At 43.1% G+C, this 22231-nt stretch overlaps 1 protein-coding gene and 1 pseudogene across 1 annotated transcript; both read right to left on the bottom strand.

Annotated features, from left to right (window-relative positions):
- Positions 1-17733: 17733 nt before the first annotated feature.
- Positions 17734-18871, bottom strand: LOC147426020 (uncharacterized; annotated as a pseudogene).
- Positions 18872-18936: 65 nt separating this feature from the next.
- LOC147426019 (uncharacterized) lies at positions 18937-19485 on the bottom strand. The gene has a single exon (XM_086498147.1). It carries the CDS (start codon positions 19483-19485, stop codon positions 18937-18939), a length of 549 nt encoding a protein of 182 aa, XP_086354273.1.
- Between the last annotated feature and the right edge of the window lie 2746 nt (positions 19486-22231).

Genomic DNA, 22231 nt, shown 5'->3' with positions numbered 1-22231 from the left:
CCAACCATGGTTAGAGGAGTAACCCTAGCCTTCAAAATTGCTATAAAAGGAGGGTGTAGCTAGCACAAAAAGGGGAGCCATAAGCAAGAGCACTATGCTATAGCTTGAGAAGCCAAGGTCAACCTCTCTAGAAGGAGCTCTTGAGTGGAAGCTCATTGTCTTATGCATGTGCATGTGTTGTAATAGGGGATTAGCAAGGGAACTCTATGCCATTGTAAGAGAGAGAGTGATCATTCAATTGAGAGTAGGAAATCTATCATTTCTCCTACTAGTGTAAGCCCAATATTTGCTGAATCAAGGAGGCTGGATTTGGACTAAGCTTGGATACTTTGTCTCCCTTCCAATGTGAAGTAATGGACAACAATGATGCGTAAGTGTCTTGGTGTTTTTTTGTTAAGTTCTTGATAGCTTGTCTCTGGTGTTGTCATCAATCTAGCCATAAATCCCACATAGTGTAAGAGGGCGACAGGGTGGAGAGGACTCCCCTGGCCTTAAGACAGTGATTGGGGTGGCTTTTCTTGTGATGTGTTGTGGTGAAATTTATGCAAGCTATGTTGAACAAATACTAATCTCACTTTGATTTGTCATGACAGATTTGTAAGAAGGTATTAATGCAACAAGCACCCCCTTCCCCTTTCTCTCTCTTTCTTAAATATATAGTTGTGTTTGCTTGATCATTGTCGATACGTTTCAAAGCAGCCCGAGCATTCTCTCTCTCTCTCTCTCTCTCTCTCTCTCTCTCTCTCTCTCTCTCTCTCTCTCTCTCTCTCTCTCTCTCTCTCTCTCTCTCTCTCTCTCTCTCTCTCTCTCTACGCGTCCTAGTTCGCATCCAAAACTAGGTGGTGCCCCAAATTTGTGTAGGGTTAGGTTGCGGGTTTGTGTGTGTGTGTTGTTGTTTTTTTCCCAACCCCAACCCAATTGAGCAGCATGGGAGCCTAGAAGAGTGCTTGGAGGCCACTCTTCTTGTTGCCCGCCCCAGACGGCCTCAAATTGGTGCCCCCACTGAGGACGGCTTGTGTATTTTTGTGTAGAATCAACCTTTAGCATAGTGAAGTAGTTTGCATGAATCACAAAAATTTGTATGATCCCTTCATTCCCATTGCAAGGCAAAAGGTACACATAATTGTTAGTACTAAGTTGCAATTTCAACGTGTCATTCGTAGAATTTTAGGTCCTCTTAGGTTGGCCGAGATAAACGCTTCAGTAAATCCTTTTATTTTTCCTCTCATTAGGTACGACCTTAGTTTGGACGTCTATATTTTTGTTTTGTTTTAAGCATTAGGTCATGCATAGACCATGGATAATGGCCCAGGAATAGAGGTTTTCCCCTTCCATTTCACTCCACACATTAGAATAAACATTGCAATTAGTAGGAAAATCCATTTTCAACAACGTGTGGTGTTCATGTTTGGTGCCCAAAGAGTAGGAGAAATTCTCGCATCACCAAACCCTGTCATCCTACCTCTTATTGATCATCATAGGTCGTTTGATGTGAATATCTTTATTTTGTTGTAGAATAGATTGCAAGCTACAAAACATTATTGTGTAAATCTTTTTAAGAAAGAAAAACAAAAACGGGTGTTACTTTGAAATCAATTCAATGGAAAGCCAACGCCAAATGTCTGGGTATCCTCTTTTCTTTGGAGAGCCTGGAGAGGATGCAGAATTATTTTTAGCAAATTTCAAGATGTCTTGCCGTATCAAGAGGATAATAACTGATCAAGAACGTGTAGAAATTTTTGAGGTGGTCCTTAGGAAAGATGCTAGCACTTGGTTTGACTCCTTGCCTGAGGAAGTTAAGGGGAATTACACAGAAGTTTTGAATCATTTCAAGAAATACTTCTTTGATCCCCAAAACACTCAAAAATTATGGCAAGACATTGTTTCTCATAAGCAAAAAGACTTAGATGACTACTACTTGTACAAGCAAGAGTTTCTACGTCTTTGGGCTCTATGGATACGAAATGTTGCTAACCCTGGTGATGGTGCAGAATTTCTAAAGAAGGAGAGGTTCATAGCCGAACTCTTTCCTGACCTTAAGGTAAAAGTTGAGGCGGGTGCACCTGATACCTTTGATGCAGCTGAAACTAGGGCTGCTGAGAAGTATAGGAAACTCAAGTGCTTAAGGGGAGAGGTTCCAATAGAAGGTCTTAGACCCAAAGGTAAGTCACAAGCATCAACATCGAGGGAGCTTCCTGAGGTAACGGCGGAAGTAATTGAGAAGTTAAACGAATCTTTAAGCAGCCTATCAATTCACCTTGCACAAGCTGTAGGTCCAAAGGGACAAGCAAAGAAGTCTGAAGAGCGAGATCCACGACCTAGGAGAGTCTTGCAATGTTGGAATTGCGGAGAGTCTGGACATGGGATGTATAATTGTCCTTGGCCCCGTGGGGAGCCAGGGAGACCTAACTTGAATTACCTAGTGATGAATGCAGGTGAAGGAACTGGTCAACAACCAAGGCTTCTACAAAGACCAAATGGACCAAGACCACCTCCACAAGGGGTAGAAGGAGTTCCACCTTTGCCAGATCCAAATGTGCATGTGGTAGAGGTGACAAACTCAAATGAGGTTGACATGAAAGCAAATGGCATTAAGCGTGGCCGAGGAAAAGGTAAAGAGAAAGAGGGTGTCCCATCACAGAGTGACCATGGACAAGGCAAGAAGGCAAAGGAGACCAAGGAAGCTAAGAGGACTCGACGTCGTATCAATCTCCAAGACTTCCCCCTTGGACATGGTATGGCTCCATACAACCTGTTGGAAGACATGCGAGGTAAGGGTCCTGATATCTCATGGCCTCAGTTTCTTGCATTATGCCCACAAGTTAGGAGGGATTTAACAAAGGCAGTTAGCACTAGGAGAAAGGTAAAAGAGAGTTTTCCTGTTGTAAAAATTTCACATGTTGAAATGAACGAGGATATTACACCTGTGCTAGATTGTTACATAAAAGGAAGATTGGTTAGGAAAGGTCTAGTGGATGGGGGTGCACAAATTTGCATCATGACAGAAGGGCTCATGCAAAGACTAGGCATGCACATCCATGAGACACCTGAAATCAAAGTGAAACTGGCAAACAATAGCAAGGCTAGGTGCGTAGGCATTTGTAAAAATGTTTTTGTGGAGGCCTTTGGCATTAAGAAGGCAGTGGATTTCTATGTCATGTCTACCAAGGGAAATGGTTACCCATTTATCCTAGGAAGACCATGGCTAATGAAAATGCGAGCTTTGCAGGATTGGGAGAGTGGAAAGCTAATTTGCAGGAATGACAATCACAAGAAGGTTTTATTTGACATGAAGGAGCAACGCCAAGAGGAGCTCCATGAAGAATCATCTCAAAGTGAGACGGAAGAAGGTTGGACCGATAGCACTTCAGAAGAAGAAAGTAGCGGCAGCATTACTGAAGAGGAGTCTTCCATCGAAGTCATGGGGGTAAGGTTTAAGCCAAGAAACCAAGAGACCTCTTGTCAAGGCTTGGAGGAGGTAGCTCCTCAAGAGAACGAAGGGATGCTGGAAGGTATGCTATCAACAACACTTACAAAGGATGAAAGAGAGGAGTTCAAATGTGTGCTAAGGAAGTTTCCTAGTCTTTTTGCTAAAGACTACACCGACGTGCGTGGAGTAGATGTTGTTCAACACAAGATTGAGTTGAAGCCAGAGGCCACACCTAAGGCTCAAAAGCTACGAAGGCTAGGAGTCATTAAGGAGCAGGCTCTACTCAAGGAGGTAAGAAAGCTTCTAGCAGCAGGTTTCATTTATCCAGTGGAGAATTCAGAGTGGGTCTCTCCCGTTGTTGTCACTCCTAAGAAAAACGGCAAGTGGAGGGTGTGTGTGGATTATCGTCCACTTAATGAGGCAACAAAAAGAGATCACTTTCCCCTCCCATTTCAGGATGAGATACTAAATGAAGTAGCTGCTCATGAGAAGTACACTCTGTGTGATGGCTACTCGGGTTACTTTCAAATAGGTATCGCATTGGAGGATCAATTGAAAACAACCTTTATCACTCCTTGGGGTTGTTATGCTTTTAGAGTCATGCCATTTGGCCTGACAAATGCTCTTGCAACTTTCCAACGCTTCATGAACATGGTGTTTCAAGCATTCTTTGGAAAGTCCATTAGGGTTTTTATTGATGAATTTTGCATTTATAGCTCAAAATCATTGCATCTACAAAGGGTAGAAGAAGGTTTAAAGAAGCTCTATGACATGGGAGGTCAACTCAGCCCCGACAAGTGTCACATAGCTGAGGATGAAGTGATCTTGCTTGGTCACAAGGTTTCCTATAAAGGCATTGAGGTGGATCATTCAAAGGCAAAGGCTCTTATTGAGCTCCCCTCACCCAAGAATCTCAAAGAGGTCATATCATTCATTCAAAAAGTGAAGTATATGTCACGCTTTATTCACTTAGCTTCGGAGTTGCTTCATCCTTTGCAAAAGTTGACACAACAAGTAGAATTTGCATGGTCTGATGAGCTTGAAGAGTACTTTTGTAACATTAAAGCCATTTTGTCAGAGCTACCAACACTCATGCCTCCTTGTTGGGAGTACACATTCTTTGTTAGCTCTAGTGCTGGGAAAGAAACAATTGGTGCTGTGTTGCTACAACAAGATCCCCACAGTACAAGGATGCGACCCATCTACTTTGCTAGTAGGGTCATGAATTCTTTGGAGAGAGACTACACAGAAGCAGAACTCATGATGCTTTCTCTCATGTTTGCGGTGAGAAAGTTTAGATCCTACCTGCTACCAAAACCTTTTGTAATTCTCACTGCAGAAAATTTGTTCCCTTGGGTGTCATCTCAAATGAATCTTAGTACTAGGATCTCAAAGTGGATTATGGAGTTGCAAGAGTTTCAATACTCTTTCAAGGTAGAAGATAGTGTGCGTGCACAATTGGCAGGGATTCTCACTTATAGGGTGCACGAAAAGGAGATTAAGGTGCCTGAAGTAAAGACCCTACCATTGCCACCACCAAAAAGTATTCCTAATGATTTTACCTTGTTATTTGATGGAGCTTTTCATCGAGCCACAGGAAAAGCAGGGGGAGGGCTAGTGTTGCTCAACCCAAGTGGAGAGGTGGTCATGAAAGAGAAGTTCAATCTACCAAGTTCAGCTAGCAACAATGAAGCAGAATACGACACACTAATTCATGGTTTGAAGATGTGCATTGGCCAAGGGATACAACGTCTCATGGTAAAGGGAGATGCACTTCTCATTGTTAAACAGATTTTAGGCATTTGGGTATGCAAGAATGAAAGCTTATGGACAAAACTTCATGCCATTCGTAGATTGTTTAATCAATTTGAAGAAGTGCAACTATATCATATTCCTAGGAAACAGAATGAAGATGCCGATTTACTTGCACAGCAAGTAGTTACATGTGTTGAGAAAGAAGTGCAGGTTATCCTGGTGGCAGCAACTGTCAAGCAACCGAGATACCAGGGATTGGAGTCATTGACTCCCATTATTAGCTACATTTTGGAGGGCGAGTTTCCACAAGACTTCACGAAGGATCAGAAGAGGAGACTCATGAAGAAGGCAAGCGCATATCTCTTCCTAGAAGGCTCCCTCTATCAAAGAGGGAGGGATCAAGTATGCAGAAGAGTACCAACTATTGAGGAAATTCCAGCCATTCTAAAAGGTTTGCATGAAGAAGCATGTGGTGGTCATTTTGCCCAAGAATTAATTGTGAAGAAGATTTTGCTTCCGGGGTATGTTTGGCCAAGTCTACATGTGGATGTCCAACATTGGCGTAAAAGTTGTCACAATTGTCAGGTAAATGGGAATAGAAGATTGGTTTATGGTCCACGGCAAATCGTGCTTGCAAATGGACCGTTTGAAAAGTGGGGCATTGATGCTATGGGTCCTCTGCCTAGGACAAAAAATGGTAAACTCTACATTCTAGTGGCTGTAGACTATATGACTAGGTGGGTGGAAGCACAAAGTGTGGCACAAGTAAATGAGAAGACAGTGAGCAAATTCATCTACACTCACATTTGTTGTAGATTTGGCACACCTTTGGAGATTGTTTCTGATAATGGTCCAGGGTTTAGAAAGGGATTGCTCACAGAAGTCTGTGAAGAACTTCACATTCTACATCGTCACAGTACACCCTACTATCCCCAATCAAATGGTTTGGTAGAAAAAGCTAATGGTGTCATTGCAGGCATCATTAGAAAGATGGTGAAAAACAAGACAAAGTTGTGGGATGACTTCTTGGATGGTGCCTTGTGGGCGTATCGAACCACATATAGGGAAGCCACGGAGTTCACACCATTTCACTTGGTCTATGGTCAAGAGGCTTTACAGCCAATTGAGCTAAACATTCCAACAATGCGACTTCATGGCAAATCAGCACATGATGATCAAGAAGCATGGATGGATCGACTTCTTACCTTAGCTGAGCTTGAGTGGAAAAGAGAAGCAGCATACGAGTGCTATAAGAGGAAAGCCACAACGTACAGACAAAGGAGAAGCTTGACAAGAAACTGAAGGACAAAGGCATCAATGAAGGAGATCTTGTGCTAAGGTATGACAATCAATTCGATAATCGTTTTGATGCCAAATTTGAAACAAGATGGCAAGGGCCATACATAGTCAAGAAGGCTTTCAATTCAAGTTACTATCAGCTTATGGACTTGAATGGTAAAGAGCACTCCAGGAAAGTAAACGGGTATCGCTTGAAGCCCTATTTAAGTCGCCTTCTACCAAAGGATCTACCAAAGATCTGTCAAAAGGCCACTGTCTCATGTAAGTATTGTTACATGAAGCATGAGTGTAACTCTAGCCAAAATTCAGAGGGGCCAAACAATGAAGATCTCGTCAAGGACTCTGAAGCACTCTCTTTGGAAAAGATGCTCTATGATGGTACATGAATATACCATCATCCTGGGGGAGGGCTAATGATAGCCGTTTTTCGGCTCTTCATAATTACCATAGTAAGTTACTCCACCCTACCAAATTCACCCAAACGCTATGGCTATCCCTACCATTTCACTGTATATAGGTGCGTGTGAGTTAGGGGACTTTTCCCATATCTCCTTACTGAAATAAAAAACCCTCAATTAGCTAGGCATTGGGCTAGTTGAGCCAAAAAAAATAAAAAATATAAAAAATATAAGTATATTATGGCCCATGCGTATGTAAATATTTCTTTGTATATAGGGCCTAAATAAAAGATTTTTTCATAATTATTTTGGTATTTATTTAAATATTTCTACCTAGGTGTGTGTTATTTATGCTTTGTACATTGCCTCACCATTATCACAATTTTTCTTACCATTTTTCATACTCTTTATTCCATATAGAAATATTTTCATGTAAGCTTCTCTTATATTTGGTGTAACTCCACCCCAACAAAAATCCAAAAAAACTAGTTTTATTTATGTGTATATTTTTTCACTATTGTGATTTTCCCCTTCCTACATCTATTTTGTTTTTTTCTAAAAAATTAGAACACCAAAAATATTTATCTTTTTATGGTAGCCTCATAATGACAGAGATTTCTTTTGACCCCTTTATATTTTTTCCACTTATATTATTTATATTTGACATGTACATATTTTTTAGACCCCTCAATATTTGATTTTCTTAGTTGTACTATTCACTTATATCATGATCTCAACAATATCTTCAATTATAGACCTACCAAATAAGGTCAAGGGTAGGTGGCATGCATACATGCACTATGGAGGGCCCACTCTTGGAGGTATTCAAAAGAATCATCCAAAGGACCCCACAAGGACTTTGTGCAGTGGAAAAAATCAGTCGGTTTTGCTGAATTTTTAAAGTTCACTTGCTCTCCGAATTTGAAAAGGTGATACAAACAAAAGTTGTAGCTCGTGGGCTGAACTTTTGTCTCAAATTTTTTCATATTTTTTTGAGCTATGAGCTGTGAGCTATGATTTTATTAGTGGACCCCAGTTTTCCCATGCTATGGAGCCACACTCTCTCTTCCACTTTATCATTTTCCTCTTTCATACACACTTCTCCACTCATCATCCCCACCTCTCTCACCACTCCTCTCTGCACCCTACTCACCTTCTCCTCAACCTTGAAGAATAAGAGAAACCATGGTGAACTCATACCTCCCACACACAATTCCATTCCAAAATTGACCACCTAGTCTCATTTTTCCTCCTCCAAATTACCCATATCTATCAAAAAAACCACAAAATTCAACCTCTTCTCTTAAAAGACAGCATCATGGTGGTTGATTACTCAGCTTCAATTACCTTGTCTCTCAAGGAAGGTCAAGACTGGAGAAAAAATGTACCGTCAAAGCTAGTGGACCGTCAACAAGCGTCAAAATTGGCCCTACTCAAGACACTTGGAGCATCAACCTTGTAAGAAATCCACCTTTTCTTACCTCTTAAGAGTTTTTCTTCCTTATTTGTATCCTACATGGATACTCCCATTGTAAATATCCAATTCCATTTGTAAATTAATACTAACTCTACTAACATTAACCCACTATGAAAAGTCCTATCACCTCCATTTCTCTCCTCTCTCTTTCCCCACCAACTTCTTGATAATTCCAAGCAAAAGAAATTAGATAAATTGCTGAAAATCTAACCCAACCATGGTTAGAGGAGTAACCCTAGCCTTCAAAATTGCTATAAAAGGAGGGTGTAGCTAGCACAAAAAGGGGAGCCATAAGCAAGAGCACTATGCTATAGCTTGAGAAGCCAAGGTCAACCTCTCTAGAAGGAGCTCTTGAGTGGAAGCTCATTGTCTTATGCATGTGCATGTGTTGTAATAAGGGATTAGCAAGGGAACTCTATGCCATTGTAAGAGAGAGAGTGATCATTCAATTGAGAGTAGGAAATCTATCATTTCTCCTACTAGTGTAAGCCCCACATTTGCTGAATCAAGGAGGCTGGATTTGGACTAAGCTTGGATACTTTGTCTCCCTTCCAACGTGAAGTAATGGACAACAATGATGCGTAAGTGTCTTGGTGTTTTTTTGTTAAGTTCTTGATGGCTTGTCTCTGGTGTTGTCATCAATCTAGCCATAAATCCCACATACTGTAAGAGGGCGACAGGGTGGAGAGGACTCCCCTGGCCTTAAGACAGTGATTGGGGTGGCTTTTCTTGTGATGTGTTGTGGTGAAATTTATGCAAGCTATGTTGAACAAATACTAATCTCACTTTGATTTGTCATGACAGATTTGTAAGAAGGTATTAATGCAACAAGCACCCCCTTCCCCTTTCTCTCTCTTTCTTAAATATATAGTTGTGTTTGCTTGATCATTGCCGATACGTTTCAAAGCAGCCCGAGCACTCTCTCTCTCTCTCCCTCTCTCTCTCTCTCTCTCTCTCTCTCTCTCTCTCTCTCTCTCTCTCTCTCTCTCTCTCTCTCTCTCTCTCTCTCTCTCTCTCTCTCTCTCTCTCTCTCTCTCTCTACGCGTCCTAGTTCGCATCCAAAACTAGGTGGTGCCCCAAATTTGTGTAGATTAGGTTGCGGGTTTGTGTGTGTGTTGTTGTTTTTTTTCCAACCCCAACCCAATTGAGCAGCATGGGAGCCTAGAAGAGTGCTTGGAGGCCACTCTTCTTGTTGCCCGCCCCAGACCGCCTCAATGTGTATTCAGTGTGTTCTCTCCATACACTTTGGGGATTGCATATGATGGTGTCGTCTCTCTTTCCTCTCATCTACCTGTGCTCTCTCCCTCCGATTCAACATGATATTAGAGACCTGGAGAGCATGACCACAAAAGATAAGTTCTGTGAAAGATTCAAGGAGCTATATATTATGAATTTTTGTTATGTGTTTCTTTCCTGTTCAGGAGTTTCAAAGACAACCACAATTGAGAAGATGCAATCTTGAGGAATCAAGAAGATAAGTCTTTGTTTGTACAAACTCTCACTAATTATTCAGGCTAGATTTTGTGAGCTTCTGTGATAGCAGTCTATGTGCATGAGTTGAAATTTTGAATTTACTACTATTAAAAAAGGTTTTCAAGACCACCTTGATGACGACTAGAAAAGTGTGTGAATGAGAATATGCTTTGAGTAGCTGCTACAGTAGAGGCATGTGAGAAGAAAAAGAAGACTACGTCTGAGCGCAAGGAAGGAAAAAGATGCCTGCTCATGATAGTTATCTTCAAAGAGCTGATGTCGTTTTTGTTTTTTGTGCTTCAAAGGGCTGACGTCCAACTACAATTCACTTTGCTCTAAGTTTCTTGTTGTTCCATCTTACATATTAAAGGCATGCCTCTAATCCTCTTCCTGCCCAGCAAGCCCTCAATAGCTCATAAGGTTCTTCTCTTTTGCCCCATGCTCAATCAACATGCTCCATGGGTCTAGCTTTTGTGTGAGCTTCTTTTTTCTGGCCCGATTCTTAATCAAGCTGCATCAGCGCCGCAATCTCTAATTAGAGGCCAATTTTATCGCTATCCTTCCTGATATTTAACATGCTAATCCACCTACTATATTTAGGGCGGCACACAATCTATTTTAAGTGTATCTTTTAACTTTATATCGTGTACATGGGAGTTACAGCAAAGCAGTGAGCGCTATCTATGGCGGCCACAAGCCTATGCTGTTATTAGTGCTGCATCTAATCGGCTAATCGTTTTTGCCATCAGTTTAAAGAATAGCTTCAAATAGTGAGCAAGCTCGCAAGTTGGTCTGGAGTGCTAGCAAAGGAACGAGCAGCCGCAAGCCTAGGATATTATTAGTACTAGTAAAATGGCGTCGTGGAGCGCTCTCTCTCTCTCTCTCTCTCTCTTCCAGCTAGTAGCACTTCTAAATTTCATTTTATAATTTATTTGTACCCAAACATGGTATCAGATTCACCAGTTTGTAATGGTTTGGTCTCATAGGTCATTTTGGCCTCTTGAATACATTAAGATATCATTTCATTTCTCTCCTATGGCAATAATCAACTTCAAAATGTGAAGCATTAATAGGACTCTCCCTCCCCCTTTTCTCTCTCTCTCTCTCTCTCTCTCTAGAGTGTGTGTGTGTGTGTGTGTGTGTGTCTCCGTCTCAATGTTCGAGAAAAGTGTGCCTTAGCTTCCCTCCCCGTTTTCTATCTCTCTCTAGTGTGTGTGTGTGTGTGTGTGTGTGTGTGTGTCTCCGTCTCAATGTTCGAGAAAAGTGTGCCTTAGTTTAGCCTTGAGCCGATTGAAAAATCAAAACAGTTGGTTGAAAGGAGGGAAAGAAGGAGAAAATCTGCTTGAAAATTTAAGAAAATAGAGAAACATTGCAAAAATTGTCGATTATTTTGAAACATCAAATGATCTCCTCTTTCAACCTACCTAGACGAGGGTAAAACCTCCTTGCCTCCCTCACCTAAACTGAGTCAAAACTGGGAGAATTAGGATTTGTGAGCAAGCTTCATTGTGCAAAAATTGTCGATTATTTTGAAACATCAAATGATCTCCTCTTTCAACCTACCTAGATAGGGGTAAAACCCCCTTGCCTCCCTCACCTAAACTGAGTCAAAACTGGGAGAATTAGGATTTGTGAGCAAGCTTCATTGTGTGAACGCTCAGCTAGTAATTAGAGGGGTGAACCATGCAGTGTTTGTCTGTTAGGGTTTGAGTACACTATAAACGTGTGAAACGCCCCTACTATATCATTTCCTTTCTCTCCAATTTAAAGCATTAACAAAATCGCTTGCTCTCTGTCTTGCTTCCTCTTTGCGGCGGACACACCTTTGGCGCGATTGTCCCGCCCCCTATGCCTAACCATCTCCATCACACCCACACACACCTTTTGTGCTTGGAGAGTCACCGACAGTGTTTGGGAAAAATCATTTTTCCAAACATACAAAATTTCTTTCCTTGAATCTGCCAAGAGGAAATTTTAGAAAATTAGGTTACTTTTAAAGGATTTTGCACCACTTTCCTCTATTTTGGAGCGGAATTTCTCCTTTTCTCCTTGCTCCCAAACGGCATTTTTGATATTGAAAACGACACAATAAAAAGCCGAGACACATTTTTCCCAAACACTCGCAGAGCGCAAAAAAGTCTCTCTCTCTCTCTCTCTCTCTTTTGAAGTAGCATTTACAAACATTTTTAATTTCAAGACAATTTATAGTACAACATTGTATGTTGAGTCCATCATACACAAACTGCACCAATTCTTAGGAACACATCGCTTTCTCAATTGTTTCCTGAAGCTCCTCATTCTTGAATGCCTCCAAAGTACTGTCACAACCTCCAAAGACTTCTGCATCTATGTAGAGTTGAGGAAATGTGTGCCAACTCGAGTAGATTTTCATGGCAGAATGCATTTGCTCATTCTCAAGAATGTTCACCGTCTCATAAGGTACAATCAATGCATTCAATCTTTGCACCACCATATTGGAAAACCCACGATATTAAGCCGAGACACATTTTTCTCGAACACTAGCAGAGCGTGAAAAAGTCTTTGATCTCTCTCTCTCTCTCTCTCTGTGTGTGTGTGTGTGTGTGTGTGTGTGTGTGTGTGTGTGTGTGTGTGTGTGCGCAATTTTCTCTCTCTCTCAATTTTCTAGGAGTCACGCTCCCCCCCCTCTCTCTCTCTCTCTCAGTAGCATTCACGAACATTTTTAATTTCAAGACAATCTATAGTACAACATTGTATGTTAGGTCCATCATACACAAATTGCACCAATTCCTAGGAACACATCGCTTCCTCAATTGTTTCATGTAGCTCCCCATTCTTGAATGCCTCCAAAGTACCGTCGCAACCTCCAAAGTTTTTTTTTTTTTTTTTTGAGAAAACATGAAATTGGATTAAAAAAGGGGTGGAGCTTTACAACGGTGCCTCACAGGAGGGAAGAGAGGCATCCCGACTTCTTTACAAAGATAAGGCCAAACAAATCATCCTAAGTCTATCTGAGGAATAATATGAGAGCATGGCATCACGCCAGCACTGCCACCTTAGGCACTTTTGAATAGAGTTAAGAGGCTGACTGTACACTTCTATCATCTGCTTGGAGGATTTAACAGCTATTCTTTTAAGCTCCATGGAGAAAACACAAGAGTTGTCTTTGAACTGAGATTGGAAGATTGCTTCATTCCTTTGGGTCCAGCAGGCCCATATATACTCCATTCTCCATAGATTCCACAGGGGGATGTCAAGTCTATTACATTCTCCAAGGAGGATTTCATTAATAGTAAGAGGTTGAGGGTGAAGGCTCGAACAACAGTAATGAAATATCTGCAGCTTTCTCTTGTTAGCTTTGCAGCCAAAAAAGATGTGTGATAAGTCTTCTTCAGCCTAACATCTTTTGCATTTTCCATCTCCAATTTTAGCTTTAAGTGCTCGGCTCCAGTCCATACACCTTGATGCATAATGGAACAGGCAAGATAGCTATGCTTAATGGGGTAAGCAAAGCTCCAAATACACTTAAATCTGTAGCATCTATGTAGAGCTGAGGAAATGTGTGCCAACTCGAGTAGATTTTAATGGCAGGATCTCAAGAATGTTCACCGTCTCATAAGGTACAATCAATGAATTCAATATTTGCACCACCATTTTGGAAAACCCACATTGAGGAATGAACTCAAACGATGTTGGGTGCTCGAAAGGACAAAGCCTCTTTTAAGAGAGAGAAAGGTGGAAGAGAAGAAGAAAGCGGATTGAGATGTGTTCGAATGATGAAGGTCGCCACTGCTTAGAAGGCCACACACTTGAGAAACATTGCACGCCACAGAGCTAGAGCTCTCTCTCTTGCTCTCGATTGGATACTTCTCTCTCTTCTCTCTCTCTCTCACTGCGTTCGCATTCGGTGCCTGGGACAATCATCTCTCTCTCTCTCTCTCTCTCTCTCTCTCATAATAGTAAGATGCCTCAGCACAACTCTCTTTTTTTTTTTCTTTTTTCATTCAATGCTAGTCATATTCCATAATGCCATACAAAGAGAAACGTGTGGCATGTGCTAAGGTTGCTACCTAGAAAATTTCCATCTTCATCTTGACGTCGCCCTCGCCGACGCTCACTATTGCTGTCCTTTTCGTAAGCCTTGCCCCTCGAAAAGGCGTTCTTGCCTCCCTCCATAGCGCCTTCCTTGTGCGGATTAGCAGTTGCAGGGGTGCCATGGCCTGGAGCTACAGTCCCATTGCCAGGAACTGTATGTTGAGGTGCTGCATGTGTGGCTCTCAACCCTCAAGCCGGCCGGCTCCTTCTTCGTGACTTGACAACGTGCGCCTCTCTCTCTCTCTCTCTCTCTCTCTCTCTCTCTCTCTCTCACATGCCCCCACCAAATTTCACTGCTGTTGTCTCTTCTGTGAGCCTTGCCCTTCAAAAAGGCGTCCTTGTCGCCCTCCATAGCCCCTTCCTTGTGTGACGTAGCAATTGCAGAAGCACCATAGCTGGGAGCTGCATTGCCAAAGCCCCGAACTGCATGTTGAGGTGCTGCATGGGCAGCTCCCAACCCTAAACCGGCTCCTTCTTCTTGACTTAACATCTCTCTCTCTCTCTCGCTCTCTCTCTCTCTCTCCCTCTGCCATCTGTTGACGGCAATTGTAGCTGCATACTACAGTCCGTACGGAGAATCTTGATACCATGTAGCACCTGCAACTTGCTCAACGGGCTGCCACCTTGCTGCAACCGTGTCTTTATATTGGAGAAATGAGCGCCTGTTGAGTGCTGACCTGTTCGCGAAGCACCTCACAGACTGTGTGGCTATTGACGTGGTAGAGGAAATGTAGGCGAAGTTAAAGAGCATGCTTGTCATCATCTTCACTGGCAAGGACCTGTTGTCTATAGCGCTCTCTCTCTCTCTCTCTCTCTCTCTCTCTCTCTCTCTCTCTCTCTCTCTCTCTCTCCACGGAATGGAACGAAGCTGAAGAAAAAGGAGGGAAAAAGGAGAACATCTAGTTGGCTTTATAACTTCGAGTCAGGAGCGGGCGGCTGCAGATGAAGAGCATTCTTTTCTTTTTCGGGAGGACTGGAGCCTGGAGGGGACGCATTCTGTCTCGCACAGTTGGCCGGTGCAGGGAACACTGGCCGGATGATTCTCCTTTTGCCACGTGTCCGGGGGAGGGAGCGGGAATTCCCTCCCCTTTTATCTAGGGAAAATTACCAAAATACCCCTCTAATTTGTGGTAATTCCCAAAATACCCCTCAAATTTCAAAAATTCCCAAAATACCCCCGATATTTTGTCATAAATTCCCAACATGCCCTTCAAATTTTTCAAAATTCCCAAAATACCCCTGATTGTGAGAGTAAATTTCTCGAAAAATAAATTTGTTGTAGGTCTTCACAAGACGAGTGATTGTCTATCGTACAAGATGCTAAAACTACAATTTAAGTTGGTTACGTAAGCTTTGGAGATGAATTGCTTCATTATTTTTAGACATAATTGCCTTTTTAGCGATGGTAACTGGTGACAAATTACATGCTGAGCACTCAAAAACGGATCTCAATTGTCAAAAATGAATGAAGATTAGAAAATCTTGAACAATCCAACCAAAATAGATACAAGGGTATTTTGGGAATTTTTGAAATTTGAGGGGTATTTTGGGAATTTCCTCAAATTAGAGGGGTATTTTGGTAATTTTCCCTTTTATCTATTAGTATAGATTGCGTACGACTTGCTATTTGTATTCGCCTTCAACTTCAAATTGCTTTAGTAATTGCTGCGGTCTCTATCTGGCCAAGTACACCAACCTTGTTTACAAGGAATTTCACGTGTACATGTCATATAAAAATAGGATTAATGGAAGTTATAAAATTACGATAATCGTAATCTGTATGTAGATATACCCAGAACTCTTGCAACAACTGCCATCACTGTGTTACAGGAGAGTACGGTAGCTACTTGCAAGGGTAGCCAGATGATTTGATGCAGGCTGTAGACCCGGACTGAGGCACATATATTTTCAGCCTTCGTCTTCACTAGGGACTACCCTGTAGCCACCTCGACCTTGCCATATTTAGATTGTATGTTTGGGCATTGTTGGTGGATCGCCGCGATCGAACGATGTAGCGAAGCGAGAACTCAAACCAACATACAATATGTCAATCCGAGGGTGTAACTGACCCGACTAGTGCATGGAAACATCGCATGCTATGTCCTAGACGACAAAGCAAGGAGGAGGAAGAGTCACGAATGTCCTACAGGGGAAACAGATGTAGAAACTGCAAAAGTCTCCTACGAGCGTATCGGGCTCTCTAATGGTCAAATGGACATGAAACGAAGTCCAATCATCATGAAACTTAGGAACCTAGGCCTTAAGACTATGGGGAATGAGTTTCCGGGCTTAAATCCGACATTTCAAAAAATGGCCTATATGGACAACCGCAATTGCCACCACACCTAACCTCACTCAAATCGAATGATTGAGGGCTTGCAAGGCTTAGCTTTACCACCTAGAACGTATGTCTATGATCAGAATCCCAATACACATCACACATAACGCACAATGAGCAAAACACACAAGAGGGAGACCTAGAGCTTCAACCGCTCATTGCGTCGCATACACACTCAAAACCAACATCATGATCATCAACATGAAGCTAAGAGCATATAGAAGCAACATATGAAAGGTCTTTGCATTAGCATACCTGTGGGCGAAACCGTGAGTGTGCACGCGTAGGTGAGCTCTCTTCACCAAGCTCCCAGAAATTACAAGTGAGTTGTCTGTGAAAAATAGAGCTTTTGGCTTATATACCTACTTCCAAATTGGCTCACAATTGATAATTAGAGCGGGGGTTTGAGATTACTGATCATTGGAGTCCGGCTATGGCTCATCTAATCATTTACAAGGATTTACAAGGCTTTACGGGCTTGGAACGAGTCCCGTCATTGAAATTACAACGCTGGCTCCAGGCGCAAAAATGTTGTACACACATACAAATGGGTTTTAAGGGGACTCCTGCTTATCCTCTGCTCTTTATCCGCATCTTTTGACGGTCATTCCGTACTCCCATCAACACTCCCCCCTTCCCGTTTCTTGTCGTCCCCGACAAGACTTGTCTTTGCTCAGTTGCTTTCCTCTGGGGCGGCTTTGTTATTCTGCTTAAGATACTCGTTGAAGGCGAGGATCATCTGTTCCAGTTGGTCTTCTTCTTGTGGCCTTGAAATCCTCGAGAATGGAGTATCTCGGTCATGAAGCGTGAAGGCCACAAAACGGGCGCACAAGTCCTTGCATACAGACATGAAGACCGTGGAATCATACTCGAAGAATCTTGTATAGAATGCTTCTTCGAATGTCTGCATGTAGGTGCTTGGCAAGAACATGATATGGGCGAACAGGCCAAATATGATCTTCATTTTCGGGGTGTCGTTGAGACTGAACACCAGGCCTTTCGTTCCTTCTAGGAACGTTGTCCACCGTAATCTTGTGTGCTCCGTGTTTCTGAAGGTGTTGATGCAAGCAGACAGCATGTGAAAAATTTTCAACGTCATTTTGCATGCTATGTCGTGCTTGCCCTTCACTTGGCTGATCATTTGAGCGATGGCCTTGCGCACGTATCCAGTGAAGGGTGCTTCCTTCGGCTCACTTAACACATGGTAGTCTAGCCAATGCGGATGGTCTTTATTCACCTGTTCAAAATCTTCCCATCTCCTGCGTCTGAGTATGGGGCAAAAAGTAGGGTCGATCTGAATATGGAGGGGAGCAAAGGAGTTAATGGCGGCACTCTGTTTGTTCTTTGCCACATACTCCTCCTTCCATTCTGGTATGAGATCCTTTAAGCTTTGTGCATCCCACCCACTCAAATCTATTGTGCCATAGGATCCTTCGTTGTCTGGCAGCAGCATTGGCATTAACTTTTTCTTGGTTTCAATCGTTTCCCATCATACGATGGCATAGGGTAGGGATGGATCCTGCATTAATTCTCTGACTCTCTCTGGTGTGAAGAATTTGATGAGATCTAAGGAGAGTAGTGCCTGCTCGAAGAGGGCATTCCTGGCCACGACCTTCTGTGTGGTGAGCCAATGGTCGGCAGGCAGGGCTCGGACTTCTCTGGGCCTTTTTACACCTGGGGCAGTAGATGTCCTCCCTGCCTCCTCCTGCTCTTGTGTGTCATGGCCGGTGTCTATTGGCTCTATCTCCGCGTCTTTGACAGCTACTACTTCTCCTTTTTCTCTTGGTGGTAGGCTCTGAATGCGCTCTACTTTAGCCAGCTGTGACCGGAGGTCCAGGACTTCTTTTGTTATGTTCTCGAGTGCACTGTTTAGGGTCTATAAGTCCTCCTCTTGGTCTTTTTTTGCTTTGTGTAGGGCTTCCTCCATTGCAGCCTTGGCTGTTTGTTCTGTTTTGTATGTCTCCCTTAGATTTTCATTCTGTGCACGGAGAGATGTGACCAGTTCTTGTTCTGTAGACGGAATAAGCATTGGATTCTCTAGGAAGGAATCCAACTGCCTAGCTTGATCCAGTACTCTTCGTTTAAGTGCGTTGATGGCCACTTGCTGGAGTCAAGCAACCTCTGCTGATTTCGTTGCGCTTTTGTGCGCTTGCTCATAAAGTTTTTCTTTATTTTTGAGCACCAGCCTCGTGCTCTGTGCCACACTAGCCTGCAGATCCTTATGAGCCTTCTCGTCTTCATATTGCTTCTGATATCTGTCTCTTTCCTGGCTCATGCGCTCGATCAGGGCTTCTCTTCTTCTTAAATCCTCGAGGAGCGCCATATTCGACTTTTCTAGCTCTTTGTTAGCCTTGCGCAACTCCTTGGCTTCTTTGTTCCGTGCCTCCACCTCCTTCTCTTTGTTTTTCAATTCTGTATTAATACTGGCGACAGCCGGGCTAAGATTTGCATTGTTTTCTTGCTCCTTCTCGAGCGCCATGATGGTCCACACGTCTTCTTTAGCTATTTCTTCTGCCAGCTTCTTCTTCTGTCATTTCCATTTCTATAATTGGAACTTCTGCCGATAAAGCCTGTAGGATGAATCACACGGCCTCTTTTGCCTCATCATAAGAATATCCGGCTGCCATAAGGTCTCTTAGCGTCAAGACTGCTTGCTGTTCTGCTGTTAATGGCCTTGGTAATATTGGCTCTTCTAGTTGGAAGGTCTCTGTTTCTCCTTTGTTCTCTTTGTCCGTACAAACTCCGGTGTTTCTAACAATGTGATGGGCTGGAGGGTGGGTGTAGGGCTTGCTGATCTTTGTTCTAGAGCAATGTCAATCATAAGTTGCGCTGCCCGCTCTCCCTCTATTTTGTTAAGTTCTTCTTGCAAAGGGTGGGGAGTCTCGGGTGGCACTTCTTCTTCGTCTTTTTCTTTGCCCTTCTCTTCTGCAGCTGGCTTTTTTATTTCCGGTGTAGGCTCTACTTCTTTGTTTGTTGTTTCTACTTTCTTAGTCAGATTTTTCGTTTGCTCTTCCGTTGCCGCACCTGGCTTCTCTGCCTCCTTGATGGGTGTTTCAATCGGTGTCTTAGTTGTTACTGGTGGCCTGACATCCATCTTTTTCTTTGTTCTGAGCTCTTTGGGCTTGTCTGTGGCTTCTTCAAGAGCCTTTCTTGCCTTCTTGGATGCCTGCTCCAACTCTGCAAGGCTTACGGCCGGTCTTTTGGGTGCTAGCCCCCTTGCTTTGATCCTCTCGCGCATCATTTCCGCAAGGCTCTTTTTACGTTCTTCTTTTTGTTATTTCTCCTCCGCTCTCTTCTCTTGTTGGGTCTCTTTCCTCTTTTGGAATTTCTCCAGCGTTGCCTTAGCAGATGCTTCCGTCTTTTCCATCTTTTGTTGTAACACAGTCTTGGGCTTTTGTTCCAGTTGACCCTCCTCTTCTTCACCTAGCTCCACAATCTCTTTGTCACTTTCTAAAATAATTTCCTCGGAGCTGCTGGCTTCTTCATCATGGAGGTATTCAGGTTGAGTGGTCTTCTTTGGTTTCTTTACTTTGGGTTTAACCGAGGAGGATGGAGCAGCGCGGCCTCTTGTTGTCGGTGCTCTTATAAACTTGGCCCATGCATCTGAAGTTGGGGCCTCCTGTATTTGATCTCCTTCTCCTACTAGGTGAGCGGCTATCTTTGTTAGCACTTCAGCTCCACCTAGGATAGGTTTCCCTGCAGGCTTGTCCCACTGCCTTCTCTCTGCTGCTGCTAGCAGCCTATCAAACGCCCATTTGGCGAAGTCCAAAGTGAGGTTGAGATGTTGAGGCACTATTTGATGTAGAGTGGAGGCGAGGTTCTTTTTCTGCTCTTGTATACCGAGGTTGCCTGCCAAAATGGAAGTGTTGGTAGAGGACCCTCATAAGATGGCTAGCCCTCTGTTCTTTGATGGATTCAAACGTCGACAGCTTGGTAGTAGCAATATCTTCATCTGTCAGGCCTTGCGTCTGGATTGGCTCTCCCCTTGGAAACTTGGTGATCTCTGCAAGGGTATCTGGAGTTATGGTCACTTTAAGATTCTCCCCTTGCGAGTTAGTGAGGTGTGCGGTTGCCACGTCTTTACTTTCTTTGTGTAGAGAGGTAAGAAGCTCATATGCTCTCTTGTACTTGGCCCTGACAATGGGTTGCGCCACGTAGTTGTCCATTCCCATTCTTCTGATGGATCTGTCTGCATTCTCTGGTAGATATGCTATGCTATTAATCCCTGCAGGCATTTGAGGTGCTCCCCATTTTCTCCCCTGCTCATCCTTCCATATAGTGGTGAAGATCCTTTGTCCTTGGGCCAGCTGGATCTCTTCTTTTATAAAGCTGGCCCTTGGTTCCAAAGACATTTTGCATGTTTGGCTGGAAATCTTCCAGCTCATCTAGCTTGTACTTGCTCCTCTTCCTCATCTTCTTTGGAGTGCTTGTTCATGTACAAGGTAATCATCAAGTTTCTTTGGTTAGAGCACAAATTTTAGCAGTTACTTGTGTCTGACATCAAGATATGTGCCCTAAGTTAGTTTTGTTAGTATCCTGGTGTAGATTTGTCAATTTTGTGCATGGAAGGTGCCATTGGGATCCCTGAGAGATGTACTTTGCAATGGTATGCTCCAGTTTTCAAAATTGTGAAAATGGAAGCAACCGCGGTTGCTGCCACATGGATCAAATTGCAACTTTGACCTTACATGTGGTATATACCCTCGTTGTTGGTCCCAACCATGCCCTGCATGCTCAATTTGGACACTCCAATCTCTTCTTTTGGCCCAAAAAGTGTCTGGACCCTTCTCTGACTTGACATGATGCAGTCAACTTTGGATTTTGACTTTTGACTTTTGACTTGGACTCCACCATTGGGTTATTCATCTGAAATGGAACCTCTGGACTAGCAACACCCCATATCTTAGGCTACTACTTGCACTGGGGGCCCAATTTGGGTTAAGTGGCAGCAACCAAAACTGTTAGTTTTGGCCAAACTTGGTCTTGTCTGGTTCCCCTTCACCTGTAGAGTCTAGCCATGCTATGCATGCATCCTTTGACTTCATATCTTGCCCTATACTTCAATTTTACTGATGCCGGGAGTTGGGTTTCTGAAGGAAGTCCTAGTTATGGTTTTGGCATTGGACTGGAATCTTCCCTGTGGCTTCCTAGCAACATTCTTGAGCTAAGGGAGTGCTCATCCTTGATTTTGCCCCTATGACCTTGCCGTTAGGCTTGTTTTCAGGAAAAACGCTCTGAAAACGCTAATCCTATGGCCATTTGAAGTTCTGGATATTTTTGCTCTATGTGGATTGATTTTTGGGTTCTAAATGGTTTTGTTGAGCTAGTGGTCCCAAAATTTGCGGCTTTCACGCAATTTTTGACCCTTTTGATACCAATTTTTTGTTTCAGAACTTGTACCTGCAAACTTGTGTTAGGGAGACTTAGTAAATCCATTTTTCTTGCTGGAAGGCACCCCTAGACTCCATTTTCCATGGCCTAGGTGTGGGTATCCTGTTTTGGTCAATTTGAGCATATTGGCAGCAACCATGGTTGCTGCCACCTGAGGCTTTTTTGACATTTGAGCATATATGTGGGTTCTCCATATCTTGGGCTACCTGTTGGGCCTATGCATGCATCAATTGGACATCTTGTCCACCTGTAAGACCATTTTTTGCAATTTCATAGCCACTTCATAAAATCTTTGCTTTGGACAAGATTTTGGAGTCCAAATTTTCTTTGGGTGATTGCCTTGTCTTCCTGTACATGTAGGGGACCCTGTGCATGCTTTTGGTGCAATTCTGAGGCAGGTGGCAGCAACCGCGGTTGCTGCCACAGGGGTGGTTTTTGACTGTGGGCCACATCCCCTTGTTCGCTGTCCTGCTGGGGTCCTTTTAAGCATATCTATGCTACATTTGGTCATTCCTACTGTGTTTTATGGTGAGGTTTCTATGTGTGGTGCCTACGTCTCGTTCTTTGTTTCTGGTAAACGTATTAGTGGTTAGTTC

The sequence above is a fragment of the Adiantum capillus-veneris genome, chromosome 24, assembly GCF_014529385.1.
Source record: "Adiantum capillus-veneris isolate H3 chromosome 24, ASM1452938v2, whole genome shotgun sequence".
Taxonomy (NCBI): Eukaryota; Viridiplantae; Streptophyta; class Polypodiopsida; order Polypodiales; family Pteridaceae; genus Adiantum; species Adiantum capillus-veneris.
This window is presented reverse-complemented; position numbering and strand designations above follow the sequence as displayed.

Excerpts from the sequence above, each read along its gene's own strand:
- LOC147426019 (XM_086498147.1), bottom strand. The coding sequence starts at position 19,485 with ATGATGCGCGAGAGGATCAAAGCAAGGGGGCTAGCACCCAAAAGACCG.